Source organism: Panulirus ornatus, chromosome 56 (assembly GCF_036320965.1).
Source record: "Panulirus ornatus isolate Po-2019 chromosome 56, ASM3632096v1, whole genome shotgun sequence".
Lineage (NCBI taxonomy): Eukaryota > Metazoa > Arthropoda > Malacostraca > Decapoda > Palinuridae > Panulirus > Panulirus ornatus.
The window spans coordinates 9,125,747-9,146,315 of record NC_092279.1 but is presented as its reverse complement, the minus strand read 5'-3'; the positions used below and the strand labels follow the sequence as shown (position 1 = coordinate 9,146,315).

General features: G+C 46.7%; 1 protein-coding gene across 1 annotated transcript in view; it reads right to left on the bottom strand.

Moving 5' to 3' along the window:
• LOC139765866 (NADP-dependent malic enzyme-like) overlaps positions 1-12,681 on the bottom strand; it is a 109,831-nt gene extending 97,150 nt beyond the window's left edge. The window contains exons 1-2 of the mRNA XM_071693728.1: positions 12,475-12,681; positions 1,265-1,423 (exon numbers count right to left, since the gene is read on the bottom strand). Of these exons, the coding sequence (XP_071549829.1) occupies positions 1,265-1,423; positions 12,475-12,666 (351 nt within the window). The 5' untranslated portion in view covers positions 12,667-12,681. The remainder of the gene's footprint in view (positions 1-1,264; positions 1,424-12,474) is intronic.
• Positions 12,682-20,569: the final 7,888 nt, after the last annotated feature.

The window sequence follows — 20,569 nt, the reverse complement described above, 5'->3', positions numbered from 1 at the left end:
ACCTGGTCAGCACTGTTGATGGTGCGGCTCTTGCTCCATCTGCCGCTGTGCCTCAGGTGAGCAGATGAGTGAACAGTGGGAACCGTTTCCTGTCAGGTGCTGATTGTGTGAAGGCTGTCCATGTGCGGACAGGCGCATTACCCACCCCTGCCAGGGCGTCCAGAGGCCGGCCCGGGATCAACGGCCTTTGTGACACCTGTCAGAAGCCAGGTACGCTCGGGCACATCGCACAGATGTGCCCTCGTACTAATGGCGGGAGGGTAAAAAGGCACGACAACATCTGTGCCTATTTGGCTGGGCGACTGAGACAGAGGGGTTATGGGGTGTTCTGCGAGTCGTGTATTCCCATTGTGGGGTCCTTTCGGAAGCCAGACACCATGGCTTCCAAAGGTACAGAGGCCTATATTATCGATACGCAGGTCTCTGGGGTTCACTTCCCACTTTAAGCTGCACACCAATACAAGTGCAACTACTACGGTACCCAGGAAGTCTTACAAGGCATACTGGAATACACCGGGAAAGACATCGAGCACGTAACATCTGCCACCTTAAGTTGGCGTGGTGCACGGTGTCAAGAAAGCGCGAATGCTCTCAGAGGGTTAGGGCTGACATAATTTACTTGATCCTATGGACACTTCCACCCTCCTGCATATTTGGGTTTCAATCACTCAAAATCCTTCCATCAAGTGTGTCTATCTATCTATATTGCTGATATAAATTTCCTCCAGGAACTCACATCAAGGGGGTGGCCACGGCAAAAGGCTTTACTTATCCCTGTCATTCATAACATGCTTCCCATGCAGGGAAAATTGAAAATGCCATTACTTATTCATGCTCACTCACTGCTAAGAATACACATAAACTCATTTCTAATCTTCGTACAATTTCCACTTCCCAACAATGGCAAGGGTAATATGCTTCCTCTTCACAGCCCTGTGACTCTACACTTTTTGGATACCATTATAAGAGCAGATTTTTTGAAAGTACAGTGTCACAAAAATAAATGGGAAAAGCACAATGCTTTATCACCATGATCAAGCAGTAAGAATATTGGCATATGTTTCAACAGTCCCTAGCAAACACAACTGTGAACTCTTCACTCCTCTTCCAAGATGGTGGTAATCCTGAATGTAGTTTTGAATCTCAACCAGTGAATCTACATTATTGGCTTTAGCACAGTAGGCCTACAGCTGTTAATTCTGTACTTCTTACCTACAACTATATGTATCTTACAATCTCTAATTACTGTTTTGATGATAATTACCTGAAGGCCAGCAAGATAGATAAACTTATTAAGTGGTTCTTGATATCGTTCAACATTTTTCCGGCAGAGTTCCACTTGTTCCTCCTGAGTCTTGAAGCGTGGTGGGATAAGGCCATGGAGGCCCAGTACCTGTCTCTCCTCCAGAGTGAAGGCCATCCCCTGAAAAACGATGCATTCATAATTCTCATTGACTAAAGAAGATTAACATTCCAAACAGATACCATATGAAACCCTTTAAAGGACAGATTACTAAATCATCAATCAATTTACATCTAACAATTCATTTCTTTAGGAAGGCAAGTCGCCCAGTTCTTCCTCTACACAAATACAATGCATATATCTACAGAGAAAAATCTTTTAATAGGAAACCCACCAGCAAAGGCAGGAATATCTACAAGAATTTATCCTACTGGTTTATCTGTCACTAACACACACACACACACACACACACACACACATATATATATATATATATATATATATATATATATATATATATATATATATATATATATATATATTTTTTTTTTTGCTTTGTCGCTGTCTCCCGCGTTTGCAAGGTAGCGCAAGGAAACAGACGAAAGAAATGGCCCAACCCACCCCCATACACATGTATATACATACGTCCACACACGCAAATATACATACCTACACAGCTTTCCATGGTTTACCCCAGACGCTTCACATGCCCTGATTCAATCCACTGACAGCACGTCAACCCCGGTATACCACATCGCTCCAATTCACTTAATTCCTTGCCCTCCTTTCACCCTCCTGCATGTTCAGGCCCCGATCACACAAAATCTTTTTCACTCCATCTTTCCACCTCCAATTTGGTCTCCCTCTTCTCCTCGTTCCCTCCACCTCCGACACATATATCCTCTTGGTCAATCTTTCCTCACTCATTCTCTCCATGTGACCAAACCATTTCAAAACACCCTCTTCTGCTCTCTCAACCACGCTCTTTTTTTTTTCCACACATCTCTCTTACCCTTACGTTACTTACTCGATCAAACCACCTCACACCACACAATGTCCTCAAACATCTCATTTCCAGCACATCCATCCTCCTGCGCACAACTCTATCCATAGCCCACGCCTCGCAACCATACAACATTGTTGGAACCACTATTCCTTCAAACATACCCATTTTTGCTTTCCGAGATAATGTTCTCGACTTCCACACATTCTTCAAGGCTCCCAGAATTTTCGCCCCCTCCCCCACCCTATGATCCACTTCTGCTTCCATGTTTCCATCCGCTGCCAGATCCACTCCCAGATATCTAAAACACTTCACTTCCTCCAGTTTTTCTCCATTCAAACTCACCTCCCAATTGACTTGACCCTCAACCCTACTGTACCTAATAACCTTGCTCTTATTCACATTTACTCTTAACTTTCTTCTTTCACACGCTTTACCAAACTCAGTCACCAGCTTCTGCAGCTTCTCACATGAATCAGCCACCAGCGCTGTATCATCAGCGAACAACAACTGACTCACTTCCCAAGCTCTCTCATCCCCGACAGACTTCATACTTGCCCCTCTTTCCAAAACTCTTGCATTCACCTCCCTAACAACCCCCATCCATAAACAAATTAAACAACCATGGAGACATCACACACCCCTGCCGCAAACCTACATTCACTGAGAACCAATCACTTTCCTCTCTTCCTACACGTACACATGCCTTACATCCTCGATAAAAACTTTTCACTGCTTCTAACAACTTTCCTCCCACACCATATATTCTTAATACCTTCCTTAGAGCATCTCTGTCAACTCTCTCATATGCCTTCTCCAGATCCATAAATGCTACATACAAATCCTTTTGCTTTTCTAAGTATCTCTCACATACATTCTTCAAAGCAAACACCTGATCCACACATCCTCTACCACTTCTGAAACCACACTGCTCTTCCCCAATCTGATGCTCTGTACATGCCTTCACCCTCTCAATCAATCAATACCCTCAATATATATATATATATATATATTTTTTTTTTTTTTTTTTTTTTTTTTTTTTTTTTATACTTTGTCGCTGTCTCCCGCGTTTGCGAGGTAGCGCAAGGAAACAGACGAAAGAAATGGCCCAACCCCCCCCCATACACATATACATACACACGTCCACACACGCAAATATACATACCTACACAGCTTTCCATGGTTTACCCCAGACGCTTCACATGCCTTGCTTCAATCCACTGACAGCACGTCAACCCCTGTATACCACATGACTCCAATTCACTCTATTTCTTGCCCTCCTTTCACCCTCCTGCATGTTCAGGCCCCGATCACACAAAATCTTTTTCACTCCATCTTTCCACCTCCAATTTGGTCTCCCTCTTCTCCTCGTTCCCTCCACCTCCGACACATATATCCTCTTGGTCAATCTCTCCTCACTCATACGATTTGCTATTTCCCGCATTAGCGAGGTAGCGTTAAGAACAGAGGACTGAGCCTTTGAGGGAACATCCTCACTTGGCCCCCTTCTCTGTTCCTTCTTTAGGAAAATGAAAAACGAAAGGGGAGGATTTCCAGCCGCCCATTCCCTTCCCTTTTAGTCGCCTTCTACTACACGCAGGGAATACGTGGGAAGAATTCTTTCTCCCCTATCCCCAGGGATAACTTTTTTTTTTTTCGCTGTCTCCCGCGTTTGCGAGGTAGCGCCTTTCTAAGTATTTCTCACATACACTCCTCAAAGCAAACACCCGATCCACACACCCTTCACCACTTCCACTTTTTTTTTTTTTTTTTGCTTTGTCGCTGTCTCCCGCGTTTGCGAGGTAGCGCAAGGAAACAGACGAAAGAAATGGCCCAACCCACCCCCATACACATGTATATACATACGTCCACACATGCAAATGTACATACCTACACAGCTTTCCATGGTTTACCCCAGATGCTTCACATGCCCTGATTCAATCCACTGACAGCACGTCAACCCCGGTATACCACATCGATCCAATTCACTCTATTCCTTGCTCTCCTTTCACCCTCCTGCATGTTCAGGCCCCAATCACACAAAATCTTTTTCACTCCATCTTTCCACCTCCAATTTGGTCTCCCACTTCTCGTTCCCTCCACCTCCGACACATATATCCTCTTGGTCAATCTTTCCTCACTCATTCTCTCCATGTGCCCAAACCATTTCAAAACACCCTCTTCTGCTCTCTCAACCACGCTCTTTTTATTTCCACACATCTCTCTTACCCTTACGTTACTTACTCGATCAAACCACCTCACACCACACATTTTCCTCAAACATCTCATTTCCAGCACATCCATCCTCCTGCGCACAACTCTATCCATAGCCCACACCTTGCAACCATACAACATTGCTGGAACCACTATTCCTTCAAACATACCCATTTTTGCTGTCCGAGATAATGTTCTCGACTTCCACACATTCTTCAAGGCTCCCAGGATTTTCGCCCCCTCCCCCACCCTATGATCCACTTCTGCTTCCATGGTTCCATCCGCTGCCAGATCCACTCCCAGATATCTAAAGCACTTTACTTCCTCCAGTTTTGCTCCATTCAAACATATATATATATATTTTTTTCTTTTTCTTTTTTTTTGCTTTGTCGCTGTCTCCCACGTTTGCGAGGTAGCGCAAGGAAACAGACGAAAGAAATGGCCCAACCCACCCCCATACACATGTATATACATACATCCACACACGTAAAAATACATACCTACACAGTTTTCCATGGTTTACCCCAGACACTTCACATGCCCTGATTCAATCCATTGACAGCACGTCAACCCCGGTATACCACATCGATCCAATTCACTCTATTCCTTGCCCTCCTTTCACCCTCCTGCATGTTCAGGCCCCGATCACACAAAATCTTTTTCACTCCATCTTTCCACCTAAAATTTGGTCTCCCACTTCTCGTTCCCTCCACCTCCGACACATATATCCTCTTGGTCAATCTTTCCTCACTCATTCTCTCCATGTGCCCAAACCATTTCAGAACACCCTCTTCTGCTCTCTCAACCACGCTCTTTTTATTTCCACACATCTCTCTTACCCTTACATTACTTACTCGATCAAACCACCTCACACCACACATTGTCCTCAAACATCTCATTTCCAGCACATCCATCCTCCTGCGCACAACTCTATCCATAGCCCACGCCTCGCAACCATACAACATTGTTGGAACCACTATTCCTTCAAACATACCCATTTTTGCTTTCCGAGATAATGTTCTCAACTTCCACACATTCTTCAAGACTCCCAGAATTTTCACCCCCTCCCCCACCCTATGATCCACTTCCGCTCCCATGGTTCCATCCGCTGCCAGATCCACTCCCAGATATCTAAAACACTTTACTTCCTCCAGTTTTTCTCCATTCAAACTTACCTCCCAATTGACTTGACCCTCAACCCTACTGTACCTAATAACCTTGCTCTTATTCACATTTACTCTTAACTTTCTTCTTTCACACACTTTACCAAACTCAGTCACCAGCTTCTGCAGTTTCTCACATGAATCAGCCACCAGCGCTGTATCATCAGCGAACAACAACTGACTCACTTCCCAAGCTCTCTCATCCCCAACAGACTTCGTACTTGCCCCTCTTTCCAAAACTCTTGCATTCACCTCCCTAACAACCCCATCCATAAACAAATTAAACAACCATGGAGACATCACACACCCCTGCCGCAAACCTACATTCACTAAGAACCAATCACTTTCCTCTCTTCCTACACGTACACATGCCTTACATCTTCGATAAAAACTTTTCACTGCTTCTAACAACTTGCCTCCCACACCATATATTCTTAATACCTTCCACAGAGCATCTCTATCAACTCTATCATATGCCTTCTCTTTTAGGGAGAATAAAAAGATATTTTGGAAGGAGGTAAATAAAGTGCATAAGACAAGGGAGCAAATGGGAACTTCAGTGAAGGGGGCTAATGGGGAGGTGACAACAAGTAGTGGTGATGTGAGAAGGAGATGGAGTGAGTATTTTGAAGGTTTGTTGAATGTGTTTGATGATAGAGTGGCAGATATAGGGTGTTTTCGTCGAGGTGGTGTGCAAAGTGACAGGGGTAGGGAAAATGATTTGGTAAAGAGAGAAGAGGTACTAAAAGCTTTGCGGAAGATGAATGCCAGAAAGGCAGCGGGTTTGGATGGTACTGCATTGGAATTTATTAAAAAAGGGGGTGACTGTACTGATGACTGGTTGGTAAGGTTATTTAAGTATGTATGATTCATGGTGAGGTGCCTGAGGATTGGCGGAATGCTTGCATAGTGCCATTGTACAAAGGCAAAGGGGATAAGAGTGAGTGCTCAAATTACAGAGGTATAAGTTTTGTTGAGTATTCCTGGTAAATCATATGGGAGGGTATTGATTGAGATGGTGAAGGCATGTACAGAGTATCAGACTGGGGAAGAGCAGTGTGGTTTCAGAAGTGGTAGAGGATGTGTGGATCAGGTGTTTGCTTTGAAGAATGTATGTGAGAAATACTTAGAAAAGCAAATGGATTTGTATGTAGCATTTATGGATCTGGAGAAGGCATATGATTGAGTTGATAGAGATGCTCTGTGGAAGGTATTAAGAATATATGGCGTGGGAGGCAAGTTGTTAGAAGCAGTGAAAAGTTTTTATCGAGGATGTAAGGCATGTGTGTGTGTAGGAAGAGAGGAAAGTGATTGGTTCTCAGTGAATGTAGGTTTGTGGCAGGGGGTGTGTGATGTCTCCATGGTTTACCCCAGACGCTTCCCATGCCCTGGTTCAGTCCATTGACAGCACATTGACCCCGGTATACCACATCGTTCCAATTCACTCTATTCCTTGTGCGCCTTTCACCCTCCTGCATGTTCAGGCCCCGATCACTCAAAATCTTTTTCACTCCATCTTTCCATCTCCAATTTGGTCTCCCACTTCTCACTCCCTCCACCTCTGACACATATATCCTCTTTGTCAATCTCTCACTCATTATCTCAAAGTGACCATACCATTTCTAAACACCCTCTTCTGCTCTCTCAACCACACTCTTTTTATTACCACACATCTCTCTTACCCTTTCATCCCTGGGGATAGGGGAGAAAGAATACTTCCCACGCATTCACATGTGGCATAGAAGGCGATTAAAGGGGACAGGAGCACGGGCTACAAACCCTCCATTCCTTGTATTTTACCTTTTTAAAAGGGGAAAAAGAAGGAGTCACGCGGGGAGTGCTCCTCCTCCTCGAAGTCTCAGATTGGGGTGTCTAAATGTGTGTGGATGTTATCAAGATGAGAAAAAAGGAGAGATAGGTAGTATGTTTGAGGAAAGGAACCTGGATGTTTTGGCTCTGAAAGAAATGAAGCTCAAGGGTAAAGGGGAGGAGTGGATTGGGAATGCCTTGGGAGTAAAGTCAGGGGTTGGTGAGAGGACAAGAGCAAAGGAAGGAGTAGCACTACTCCTGAAGCAGGAGTTGTGGGAGTATGTGATAGAGTGTAAGAAAGAAAACTCTACATAGATAAGGATAAAACTGGAAATGGATGGAGAGAGATGGGTGATTATTGGTGCCTATGCACCTGGTCATGAGAAGAAAGATCACGAGAGGCAAGTGTTTTGGGAGCAGTTGAGTGAGTGTGTTAGCAGTTTTGATGCACGAGACCGGGTTATAGTGATGGGGGACTTAAATGCTAAGGTGAGTAATGTGGCGGTTGAGGGAATAGCTGGTGTATATGGGATGTTCAGTGTTGTAAATGAAAATGGTGAAGAGTATGTAGATTTGTGTGCTGAAAAAGGACTGGTGATTGGGAATACCTGGTTTAAAAAGAGAGATATACATAAGTATATGTATGTAAGTATGAGAGATGGAAAGAGAGCATTACTGGATTATGAAGTAATTGATAGGTGCGTGAAAGAGAGACTTTTGGATGTTAATGTGCTGAGAGGTGCAACTGGAGGGATGTCTGATCATTATTTAGTAGAGGCGAAGGTGAAGATTTGTAAAGGTTTTCAGAAAAGAAGAGAAAATGTTGGGATGAAGAGTGGTGAGAGTAAGTGAGCTTGGAAAGGAGACTTGTGCGAGGAAGTACCAGGAGAGACTGAGTGCAGAATGGAAAAAGGTGAGAGCAAAAGACGTATGTGGAGGGAGGGAGGAATGGGATGTATTTTGGAAAGCAGTGATGGCTTGCGCAAAAGATGCTTATGGCATGAGAAGCATAGGAGGTGGGCAGATTAGAAAGGGTAGTGAGTGGTGGGATAAAGAAGTAAGATTATCAATGAAAGAGAAGAGAGAGGCGTTTGGACGATTTTTGCAGGGAAGTAGTGCAAATGACTAGAAGTATACAAGAAAGAGGCAAGAGGTCAAGAGAAAGGGGCATGAGGTGAAAAAGGGCAAATGAGAGTTGGAGTGAGAGAGTATCATTAAATTTTCGGAAGAATAAAAAGATGTTGGAAAGAGGTAAATAAAGTGCGTAAGACAAGAGAACAAATGGGAACATCGGTGAAGGGGGCTAATGGGGAGGTAATAACAAGTGGTGGTGACGTGAGAAGGAGATGGAGTGAGTATTTTAAAGGTTTGTTGAATGTGTTAGATGATAGAGTGGCAGATATAGGGTGTTTTGGTCGAAGTGGTGTGTTAAGCGAGAGGGTCAGGGTGAATGGTTTGGTAAACTGAGAAGAGGTAGTGAAAGCTTTGCGGATGAAAGCCAGCAAGGTGGCGGGTTTGGTTGGTATTGCAGTGGAATATATTAAAAAAGGAGGTGACTGAGTTGCTGACTGGTTGGTGACGATATTTATTGTATGTATGGTTCATGGTGAAGTGTCTGAGGATTGGTGGAATGCATGCATAGTGCCACTGTACAAAGGCAGAGGGGATAAAAGTGAGTCCTCACATTACAGATGTATAAGTTTGTTGAGTATTCCTGGGAAATTATATGGGAGGGTATTGATTGAGAGGGTGAAGGTATGTACAGAGCATCAGATTGGGGAAGAGCTGTGTGGTTTCAGAAGTGGTAGAGAATGTGTGGATCAGGTGTTTGCTTTGAAGAATGTATGTGAGAAATATTTAGAAAAACAAATGGATCTGGAGAAGGCATATGATAGAGTTGATAGAGATGCTTTGTGGAAGATATTAAGACTATATGGTATGGGAGGTAAGTTGCTAGAGGCAAGGGGAAAGTTTTTATCGAGGATGTATGGCATGTGTATGAGTAGTAAGAGAGGAAAGTGATTGGTTCCCAGAGAATGTCAGTTTGCGGCAGGGGTGCGCGGTCTCCATGGTTTAATTTGTTTATGGATGAGGTTGTTAGGGAGGTGAATGCAAGAGTTTTGGAGAGAGTGGCTAGTATGCAGTCTGTTGTCAATGAGAGGGCTTGGGAAGTGAGTTAGTTGTTTTCGCTGATGATACAGCGCAGATAACTGATTCGGGTGAGAAACTACAGGAGCTGGTTAATGTGTTTGGTAAAGTGTGTGAAAGAAGAAAGCTGAGAGTAAATGTGAATACGAGCAAGGTTATTAGGTTCAGTAGGGCTGAGGGGCAAGTCAACTGGGAGGTAAGTTTCCATGAAGAAAAACCAGAGGAAGTGAAGTGTTTTAGATATCTGGGAGTGTATTTGGCAGTGGATGGAACCATGGAAGCAGAAGTGTGTCACAGGGTGAGGCAGGGGGGCGAAGGTTCTGGGAGCATTGAAGAATGTGTGGAAGGCTACAATGTTATCTCGGAGAGCAAAAATTAAGGAATAGTGGTTCCAACAATGTTATGTGGTTGCGAGGCGTGGGCTACAGATAGTGTTGTGCAAAGGAGGGCAGAAGTGTTGGAAATGAGATATTTGAAGACAATATGTGGTGTGAGGAGGTATGATTGAGTATGTAGTGAGAGGGTAAGAGAGGTGTGTGGTAATAATATCATGTGGTTGAAATAGCAGAAGAGGTTGTACTGAAATGGTTTGGTCACACAGAGAGAATGAGTGAGGAAAGATTGACAAAGAGTATATATGTGTCAGAGGTGGGGGGAACGAGGAGAAGTGGGAGACCAAATTGGAGGTGGAAGGATGGAATGAAAAAGACTTAGAGCGATCGGGGCCTAAACATACAGGAGGGTGAAAGGCGTGCAAGGAATAGAGTGAATTGGAACGATGTGGTATCCCGGGGTCGACGTGCAGTCAATGGATTGAACCAGGGAATGTGAAGCGTCTGGGATAAACCATGGAAAATTCTGTGGGGCCTGGATGTGGAAATGGAGCTGTGGTTTCAGTGCATCATGTATGACAGCTAGAGACTGAGTGTGAATGAATGTGGCCTTTGTTTTCTTTCCTGGCGCTACCTCATGCATGTGTGGGTAGGGGAGTGCCATTTCATGTGTGGTGGGGTGGTGACAGGAGTGGATGAAGGCAGCAAGTATGAATATGTACATGTGTATATATGTATATGTCTATGTATGAATGTATACGGTGAAATGTATAGGTATGTATATGTGTGTGTGTGGGCATGTATGTATATACATGTGTATGTGGGTGGGTTGGGCCATTCTTTCGTCTGTTTCCTTGCACTACCTCGCTAACGTGGGAGCCAGCGACAAAGTATAATAAATATATAAATGAATATATAAATCCCTGGGGATAGGAGAGAAAGAATATGCCTCACCTATTCCCTGTGTGTTGTAAAAGGCAACAAAAAGGGGAGGGAGCAGGGGGCTGGAAATCCTTCCCTCTTTTTTTTAATTTTCCAAAAGAAGGAACAGAGAAGGGGCAAAGGAGGATATTTCCTCTAAGGCTCAGTCCTCCTCTCTTAGTGCTTCCTCACTTACGCGGAAAATAGCGAATATGTATAAAAAAATAAGTATATATAAAAAATATATATATTTATATTTATTTACTATCAGTTATTTGCTGATAATATGTTGAGTGGAAAACTACAGAAATGTGTCTGAAGTGGTAAAGTACATGGAAGGTGAAAGTTGAGTTAATGTGAACAGAAGCATGTTATCAGATTTAGCAGCAAAAACAAAGATCCCATTTCGAGTGTGATTTTGATGGAGTGAACTTGGAGGAAGTGAAGTGTTTCAGATACCTGGTACTGGAAACTGCAGCAAATGGAACCATGGGAAATGAAGTGAGCCACAGGGTTGGTGAGGGAGGGAATGTCTCAGGCACACTGGGGAATGGGTCGAAACAGAGGTCATTGTCTTTAAGAGCAAAGATGGATAAGTGGTTGGGTGTATGACCAGGGAAGGTGAAAGGGCCGGTATGTGTGTGGGTTAGGTTGGGGAAGGTGTAGGCCAGAGTGTGGTTGGGTTTAAAAGCAGGAAGGGTGTAGTCCAAGGGATGTAGGTGGAAGAAGGGCCAGGGTGTAGTGCCAGTGTGTGGAAGGGAATAGGGTCACTGTGTGAATGGATGTAGGTGAGTGCAGGGCTAGGGTATGGGATGGTGAAGGGCCAAGGTGTGGGTGGAAGTATGGCCAAGGAGTGGGATGGTGTAGTGCTCGGGTGTGAGTGTGGGTGTGTGTGTGTGTGTAAGCATGGGTAGGGTCAGGGTGTGGGTAGGTTTATAACTAGGATGTGGGAAGCTCTAGGGCCAGTGCGTGGTGGATGTAGGGTCATGGTGTGAGTAGATGTAGGGCCAAAGTGTGGTTGGGTGAAGGGCTAAGGAGTGGAAGGGTGCAGGGCTATGGTGTAAGTAGGTGTAAGGCCAGGGTAGGACTGGGTGTAAGGCCATGGTGTGAGTGAGTGTAGGGCCAGAAAGTGGGTGGGTGTCGGGTCAAGGTGGGTGTAGGCAGGAATGAGGCATGAGAGCTAAGCTGGCCTTGCTTTTGAAAGGCTTCCAGAAGTTGCCTCTACTCAAATTAACCTCCTCCTATTGTCACCCTAAAACACTTCATAAATCACAACCCTGTCTAGTTTGTGATCCATTATGACTGCGTGTGACCATTTGAATGAGCTGGCTGCCACCTCTGTAATAGCAGCTTATTACTAAAGAGCAGGTCAAAATATTAGGTAGGTGTCATCCTATCAGAAGGTGAGTGAGTGCAGGTTGTCAGCATCAGGTTGGGCTTTATGTGGTTCTGTTGGTCAGCAGTCTTTGCTCTGGTCACTAGAGTGCAGTCTCCTCCCCTACAAACGTCACTTTACAATTGCAGTGATCTCTGGGGTGCACGTGCCTCCCCTACAAAAACATATGCAGTGATCATGGAAGTGAGCATCCCCCGAAACCACAAACTTCTTGCAACATGACAATGTCTGAACATAATCTTTACCTGGTGTGTGAAGCAGCTCTGTGGGGTGAAGAGTATAGTGTGGTGAGGCAGGATGAGGTGGGTAGAACGAGCCACTGACTGGTGTTGCTGGTGTCCCTGTCGTCCCCACAACAAGTTCTCAGGTAAAGTACAAGAGTCCTTTGTCCAATCTACCTTGAGTCTTCCAAGCGTCCTACTGACAAATCTCTCCATGATACCTTGAGTCCTACCAGCCTCCTCCTGACACACCTCTACGAAAAGACACCTGGATCCTATCCACTGGCACCCTACATAACATGAGAAAAAATAACACAACAGACAAGTCCCCATTAAAGCACTCTTCTCACAACATCCCATTTTCTACCATAACCTGCAGAATCTCCCTCCCTTACCTTCATATTTCACATTACATCTAAATTCTCTCGAGCCTTGCATGATTTCCATCAAAAGAATAATATTCCCCAAGAACCCTTTATATGTCTCTCCTAAACATGTTTGTTTCCCATACAAAATAGAAAATCTCCCCCAAACACAAAAATAACCTACCTAACTACATATCGAGTCTTCCCACAACAAAACTATAACCTATAACAATGTAATGATATCACAGGACACAAATTCTTTGGTATGTAAACCCAGCTCAATCTCTTGCCAACATCTCCTACATGCTATGCCTCACATAGAACTAAAACTCTCACCCATAACAGTAATTATCCAACAGTTAAGTTCTCCCCAGTGACAGGGTTACTCACCAGTAAACAATCTCTAACCGGTATAAAATCCTGGGGAATGGGACTAGTCTCATACCACTAATGCTTACCCTGGAGTATATACAAGCAACAAGAACCATATTTTGCCCAAACATCCATACACCTCCACCACAATACAACATATATCTTTCAAAACACCAAGTGCATCTCCAACAGCAAACACAACTTCCCAACAAAATCTAATGTCCAGTATCATATCATGGATACATCTTGCAAATCAATAATGTCTACCAACACAGTTATGTTGCCTTTCAAAATACAACCTCTTGCCAGCAGACAACACAAGTCTTTAAAACCAACACCTGCCTTATCTTACTGGCATCTGTTCTCTCCTATATCCTTCCTTACCTTCCTAACACTTGCCCTCTCCTACATACCCTAACTAGCTGCCATCTGTTGTCTCCTACAGCCTTTACTACCCTGCTGACATCTGTTCTGTTTTACATTCATCCCGATCTTGCTGACATCTGTCCTATCCTACACCTCCCTATCCTGCTGACATCTGTCCTATCCTACAGTCCTTCCTACCTTGCTGACATCTGTCCTATTCTACACCCTCCCTACCTTGCTGACGCCTGTCCTATCTTACAACCCTCCCTACATTGCTGACACCTGTCATATCCTATAGCTCGCCCTATCTTGCTGACATCTGTCCCATCCTACATCGCTAGCTACCCTGCTAACACCTGTCCTCTCCTATTTCTTTCCCTACCTCACTAACACTTGTCCTCTCCTACTTTCCTCACTAATACCTGTCCTCTCCTACCTCGCTAATAACTGTCTTCTACTTCCCTCCCTACCTCACTTACATTTCTTCTACATCTCTCCTTACCTCACTAAAATCTGTCTTCTACTTCCCTTCTTACCTCACAAACATCTGTCTTCTACTTCCCGCCCTACCTCACTAACATCTGTCCTCTCTTACTTCCTTCCTTACCTTATCAGCATCGGTCTTCTCCTACTTCCCTCTCCACCTCACTAACTTCTGCCTTCTAATTCCATCCATACCTCACTGATATCTGTATCCTACTTCTCTGCCTACCTCACTAGCTATCTTCGAACCATAAATACTACTTACCATTTTCCTTTCTATATATATATATATATATATATATATATATATATTTTACTTGTCATTATCATCATGATTATCAATAATTCGTACCATTATCATTGTTACTAGTTGTGCACAGTTAATTAGGCTAAGACAAACTTGCTTCATATAGAATGGAAGCCACCATCAACCTATTTTCTTTCTCCATCTGGTAAGGTGGGAACCCAGGTACATATTGGAGGGCTTCCGCAATGCAACAGGGAGTTATTGAAGATATTCACAGCCATTGTAGCAACAATGGTAACTACTTACATCCCTTTACAAACCTGAGAAGGAGATTTTCTTTATTAATTCTAAAAATGAGTCTGCTTCATGCCAGAAATGATAAAACGTTTGCGGTAATAATGGTTTACACACACACACACAGACGATTCCACTACCGCTTCCCCATACTGATCACACAGAGCATGGTGAACTCAGAGGATTAGCGACAAATGTTGGGTTGATCAAAAAGTTTTATACAAACTTAACCAAACCAACTTAGATCTAACGCTAACCTAGCCTATTCCAGTCCAGCCCACCCTAACTTAGATTAAGGGTTTAGTTCCTCATATCTGAACAAAACTTTCAATATATTTCCCGCATATTTTCCCTTTTCTAACCATCTATTCACGCACGCTTTCTTTTTTATTTAATCGCCGTTTCCTGCGTTAGCGAGGTAGAGCCAGAACAGACAAAGAAAGGCAGCATCCGCTCTCATTTATTCTCCAGCTATCACGCGTAATGCACCGAAACCACACACACACACACACACACACACACATATATATATATATATATATATATATATATATATATATATATATATATATATATATATATATATATACCTTCTCCCAGAGAACACAAACATACTCGACTGAGGCACTGCCTCCAGTCAGCCACAAACCAACCACACCCAGGAAAAGGAAACTCATGAAAAACCTCTAAAATCTATAGACAAACGGCCAGCCAATCAACCTTCATTCCAAACGACACTAACAATGCAATTAAGAACCTTAAAGAACTCTCTCGCTCACGGCCCTGATAGCATATACATGTTTATAACGAATTTTCACATAAAACAAAAAGGACCCAGTTGCAATCTAAGCAATGACATCTTCAACCACTCCTAACCACACGACTAAGTCCCTAATCATTTGGAAACTTGCCAAGGTTAGTACCAATCCTAAAGCCCTACAAACCACCCAAATCATCTCAGCCCCTCCTTCCGCCCTATTTTACTTTTACCATCACCACCCACAGCAACAGCAAGCAAAACATCCCACGCTAACCCACACACCATGGCTTCTACCACCACGCCACATGGCTTCAACCAACCCAGCTCTACATTGCACGACTGGATCAATGGCTCACCCCAGCAGAGAATGCATCACACAAGTTTTCAGTCACTCTTCTGACCCTCAGACAGACACAAACCCGGTTAGAGCCCTCCAGTCACATTAAAAGGACCATCACTCCCACTATATAAAACATGAACCATTCTAGTCATCACACACAATACATATGATATTCATCACCAAGCCATTAACATGAACACAAAAGCAATTCTGTTGCTGATCATTAGGTCACATACATAGTTTGGAAACAAGATACAAGTGATATATAGCAGTAGGAGGAGGGGGAACTGGGTGCTTTTGAGGGTTTTAGGATTGGTATAAATGTTGCCAAGTTGTGTAGCAGTTGAAGATATCTGTAGGTGCTTGGATTACAACTGGACCATAGTGTTTTATGTAAAAGTTGGGAATGTTGTCGGGGGCTTGTAGCATGAGAGGTCTTTAAGGGTTTTAATGACGTTTGTGACGTCTAAAGTGATGGGTGAGTGGCCCAATGTTTCTCCATGGATTTTATAGGTTTTTCACGACTCCTTTTTTTTTTTTTTTTTGGTGTTACTGCTTTGTGGATGATTTTTGAGTAGCGTTTCATGAGCAGGTTGCTGTGGGTTTAGGCTTCACTGTGTAGAGGATGGAGTGACAGTTTTCAGTGTGTCTTTCAGTAATCATGCTAATGGAGTCATTCAGAGTTCGTATGTGTTCTCTGATTTCAACCGATCGTGAGTGGTTGCGTCTGAGTTTATTTCTTTGCTTGTATGAGGAGGGTAACTTATCTATTTAAAGCCCATCACACTTGGTTCCCGCCGTCCTGCACCAATCTTTCAAGGTCACACACTATCTGCTTTGTCTGGGTTACCACCAAACATAGCAGACTGTGCTTGGCCTACAAAGACTGGTGTTGGAAGGCGGAAATCAAGCGTGATGGTGGGATCTAAATAACTGTTGAGTATGGGCACCTGATGTGGAGGGTTGTCTCCACGAAACAGGTCGTGCCATATGTATGGAAAAATTACGTTAAATGAAATTGTATGAGCTAATGAAATGCGATTTCATATATATATATATATATATATATATATATATATATATATATATATATAAAATACGTTTTTTTTTTTTTTTTTTTTTGCTTTGTCGCTGTCTCCCGCGTTTGCGAGGTAGCGCAAGGAAACAGACGAAAGAAATGGCCCAACCCACCCCCATACACATGTATATACATACGTCCACACACGCAAATATACATACCTACACAGCTTTCCATGGTTTACCCCAGATGCTTCACATGCCCTGATTCAATCCACTGACAGCACGTCAACCCCGGTACACCATATCGATCCAATTCACTGTATTCCTTGCGACCTTGAAAACGACAGTGCGACCCCTGAGCACTACGGTGCGACCCCTGAACACGACGGTGCGACCCTTGAAAACGACAGTGCGACCCCTGAGCACTACGGTGCGACCCCTGAACACGACGGTGCGACCCTTGAAAACGACAGTGCGACCCCTGAGCACTACGGTGCGACCCCTGAACACGACGGTGCGACCCTTGAAAACGACAGTGCGACCCCTGAGCACTACGGTGCGACCCCTGAACACGACGGTGCGACCCTTGAAAACGACAGTGCGACCCCTGAGCACTACGGTGCGACCCCTGAACACGACGGTGCGACCCTTGAAAACGACAGTGCGACCCCTGAGCACTACGGTGCGACCCCTGAACACGACGGTGCGACCCTTGAAAACGACAGTGCGACCCCTGAGCACTACGGTGCGACCCCTGAACACGACGGTGCGACCCTTGAAAACGACAGTGCGACCCCTGAGCACTACGGTGCGACCCCTGAACACGACGGTGCGACCCTTGAAAACGACAGTGCGACCCCTGAGCACTACGGTGCGACCCCTGAACACGACGGTGCGACCCTTGAAAACGACAGTGCGACCCCTGAGCACTACGGTGCGACCCCTGAACACGACGGTGCGACCCTTGAAAACGACAGTGCGACCCCTGAGCACTACGGTGCGACCCCTGAACACGACGGTGCGACCCTTGAAAACGACAGTGCGACCCCTGAGCACTACGGTGCGACCCCTGAACACGACGGTGCGACCCTTGAAAACGACAGTGCGACCCCTGAGCACTACGGTGCGACCCCTGAACACGACGGTGCGACCCTTGAAAACGACAGTGCGACCCCTGAGCACTACGGTGCGACCCCTGAACACGACGGTGCGACCCTTGAAAACGACAGTGCGACCCCTGAGCACTACGGTGCGACCCCTGAACACGACGGTGCGACCCTTGAAAACGACAGTGCGACCCCTGAGCACTACGGTGCGACCCCTGAACACGACGGTGCGACCCTTGAAAACGACAGTGCGACCCCTGAGCACTACGGTGCGACCCCTGAACACGACGGTGCGACCCTTGAAAACGACAGTGCGACCCCTGAGCACTACGGTGCGACCCCTGAACACGACGGTGCGACCCTTGAAAACGACAGTGCGACCCCTGAGCACTACGGTGCGACCCCTGAACACGACGGTGCGACCCTTGAAAACGACAGTGCGACCCCTGAGCACTACGGTGCGACCCCTGAACACGACGGTGCGACCCTTGAAAACGACAGTGCGACCCCTGAGCACTACGGTGCGACCCCTGAACACGACGGTGCGACCCTTGAAAACGACAGTGCGACCCCTGAGCACTACGGTGCGACCCCTGAACACGACGGTGCGACCCTTGAAAACGACAGTGCGACCCCTGAGCACTACGGTGCGACCCCTGAACACGACGGTGCGACCCTTGAAAACGACAGTGCGACCCCTGAGCACTACGGTGCGACCCCTGAACACGACGGTGCGACCCTTGAAAACGACAGTGCGACCCCTGAGCACTACGGTGCGACCCCTGAACACGACGGTGCGACCCTTGAAAACGACAGTGCGACCCCTGAGCACTACGGTGCGACCCCTGAACACGACGGTGCGACCCTTGAAAACGACAGTGCGACCCCTGAGCACTACGGTGCGACCCCTGAACACGACGGTGCGACCCTTGAAAACGACAGTGCGACCCCTGAGCACTACGGTGCGACCCCTGAACACGACGGTGCGACCCTTGAAAACGACAGTGCGACCCCTGAGCACTACGGTGCGACCCCTGAACACGACGGTGCGACCCTTGAAAACGACAGTGCGACCCCTGAGCACTACGGTGCGACCCCTGAACACGACGGTGCGACCCTTGAAAACGACAGTGCGACCCCTGAGCACTACGGTGCGACCCCTGAACACGACGGTGCGACCCTTGAAAACGACAGTGCGACCCCTGAGCACTACGGTGCGACCCCTGAACACGACGGTGCGACCCTTGAAAACGACAGTGCGACCCCTGAGCACTACGGTGCGACCCCTGAACACGACGGTGCGACCCTTGAAAACGACAGTGCGACCCCTGAGCACTACGGTGCGACCCCTGAACACGACGGTGCGACCCTTGAAAACGACAGTGCGACCCCTGAGCACTACGGTGCGACCCCTGAACACGACGGTGCGACCCTTGAAAACGACAGTGCGACCCCTGAGCACTACGGTGCGACCCCTGAACACGACGGTGCGACCCTTGAAAACGACAGTGCGACCCCTGAGCACTACGGTGCGACCCCTGAACACGACGGTGCGACCCTTGAAAACGACAGTGCGACCCCTGAGCACTACGGTGCGACCCCTGAACACGACGGTGCGACCCTTGAAAACGACAGTGCGACCCCTGAGCACTACGGTGCGACCCCTGAACACGACGGTGCGACCCTTGAAAACGACAGTGCGACCCCTGAGCACTACGGTGCGACCCCTGAACACGACGGTGCGACCCTTGAAAACGACAGTGCGACCCCTGAGCACTACGGTGCGACCCCTGAACACGACGGTGCGACCCTTGAAAACGACAGTGCGACCCCTGAGCACTACGGTGCGACCCCTGAACACGACGGTGCGACCCTTGAAAACGACAGTGCGACCCCTGAGCACTACGGTGCGACCCCTGAACACGACGGTGCGACCCTTGAAAACGACAGTGCGACCCCTGAGCACTACGGTGCGACCCCTGAACACGACGGTGCGACCCTTGAAAACGACAGTGCGACCCCTGAGCACTACGGTGCGACCCCTGAACACGACGGTGCGACCCTTGAAAACGACAGTGCGACCCCTGAGCACTACGGTGCGACCCCTGAACACGACGGTGCGACCCTTGAAAACGACAGTGCGACCCCTGAGCACTACGGTGCGACCCCTGAACACGACGGTGCGACCCTTGAAAACGACAGTGCGACCCCTGAGCACTACGGTGCGACCCCTGAACACGACGGTGCGACCCTTGAAAACGACAGTGCGACCCCTGAGCACTACGGTGCGACCCCTGAACACGACGGTGCGACCCTTGAAAACGACAGTGCGACCCCTGAGCACTACGGTGCGACCCCTGAACACGACGGTGCGACCCTTGAAAACGACAGTGCGACCCCTGAGCACTACGGTGCGACCCCTGAACACGACGGTGCGACCCTTGAAAACGACAGTGCGACCCCTGAGCACTACGGTGCGACCCCTGAACACGACGGTGCGACCCTTGAAAACGACAGTGCGACCCCTGAGCACTACGGTGCGACCCCTGAACACGACGGTGCGACCCTTGAAAACGACAGTGCGACCCCTGAGCACTACGGTGCGACCCCTGAACACGACGGTGCGACCCTTGAAAACGACAGTGCGACCCCTGAGCACTACGGTGCGACCCCTGAACACGACGGTGCGACCCTTGAAAACGACAGTGCGACCCCTGAGCACTACGGTGCGACCCCTGAACACGACGGTGCGACCCTTGAAAACGA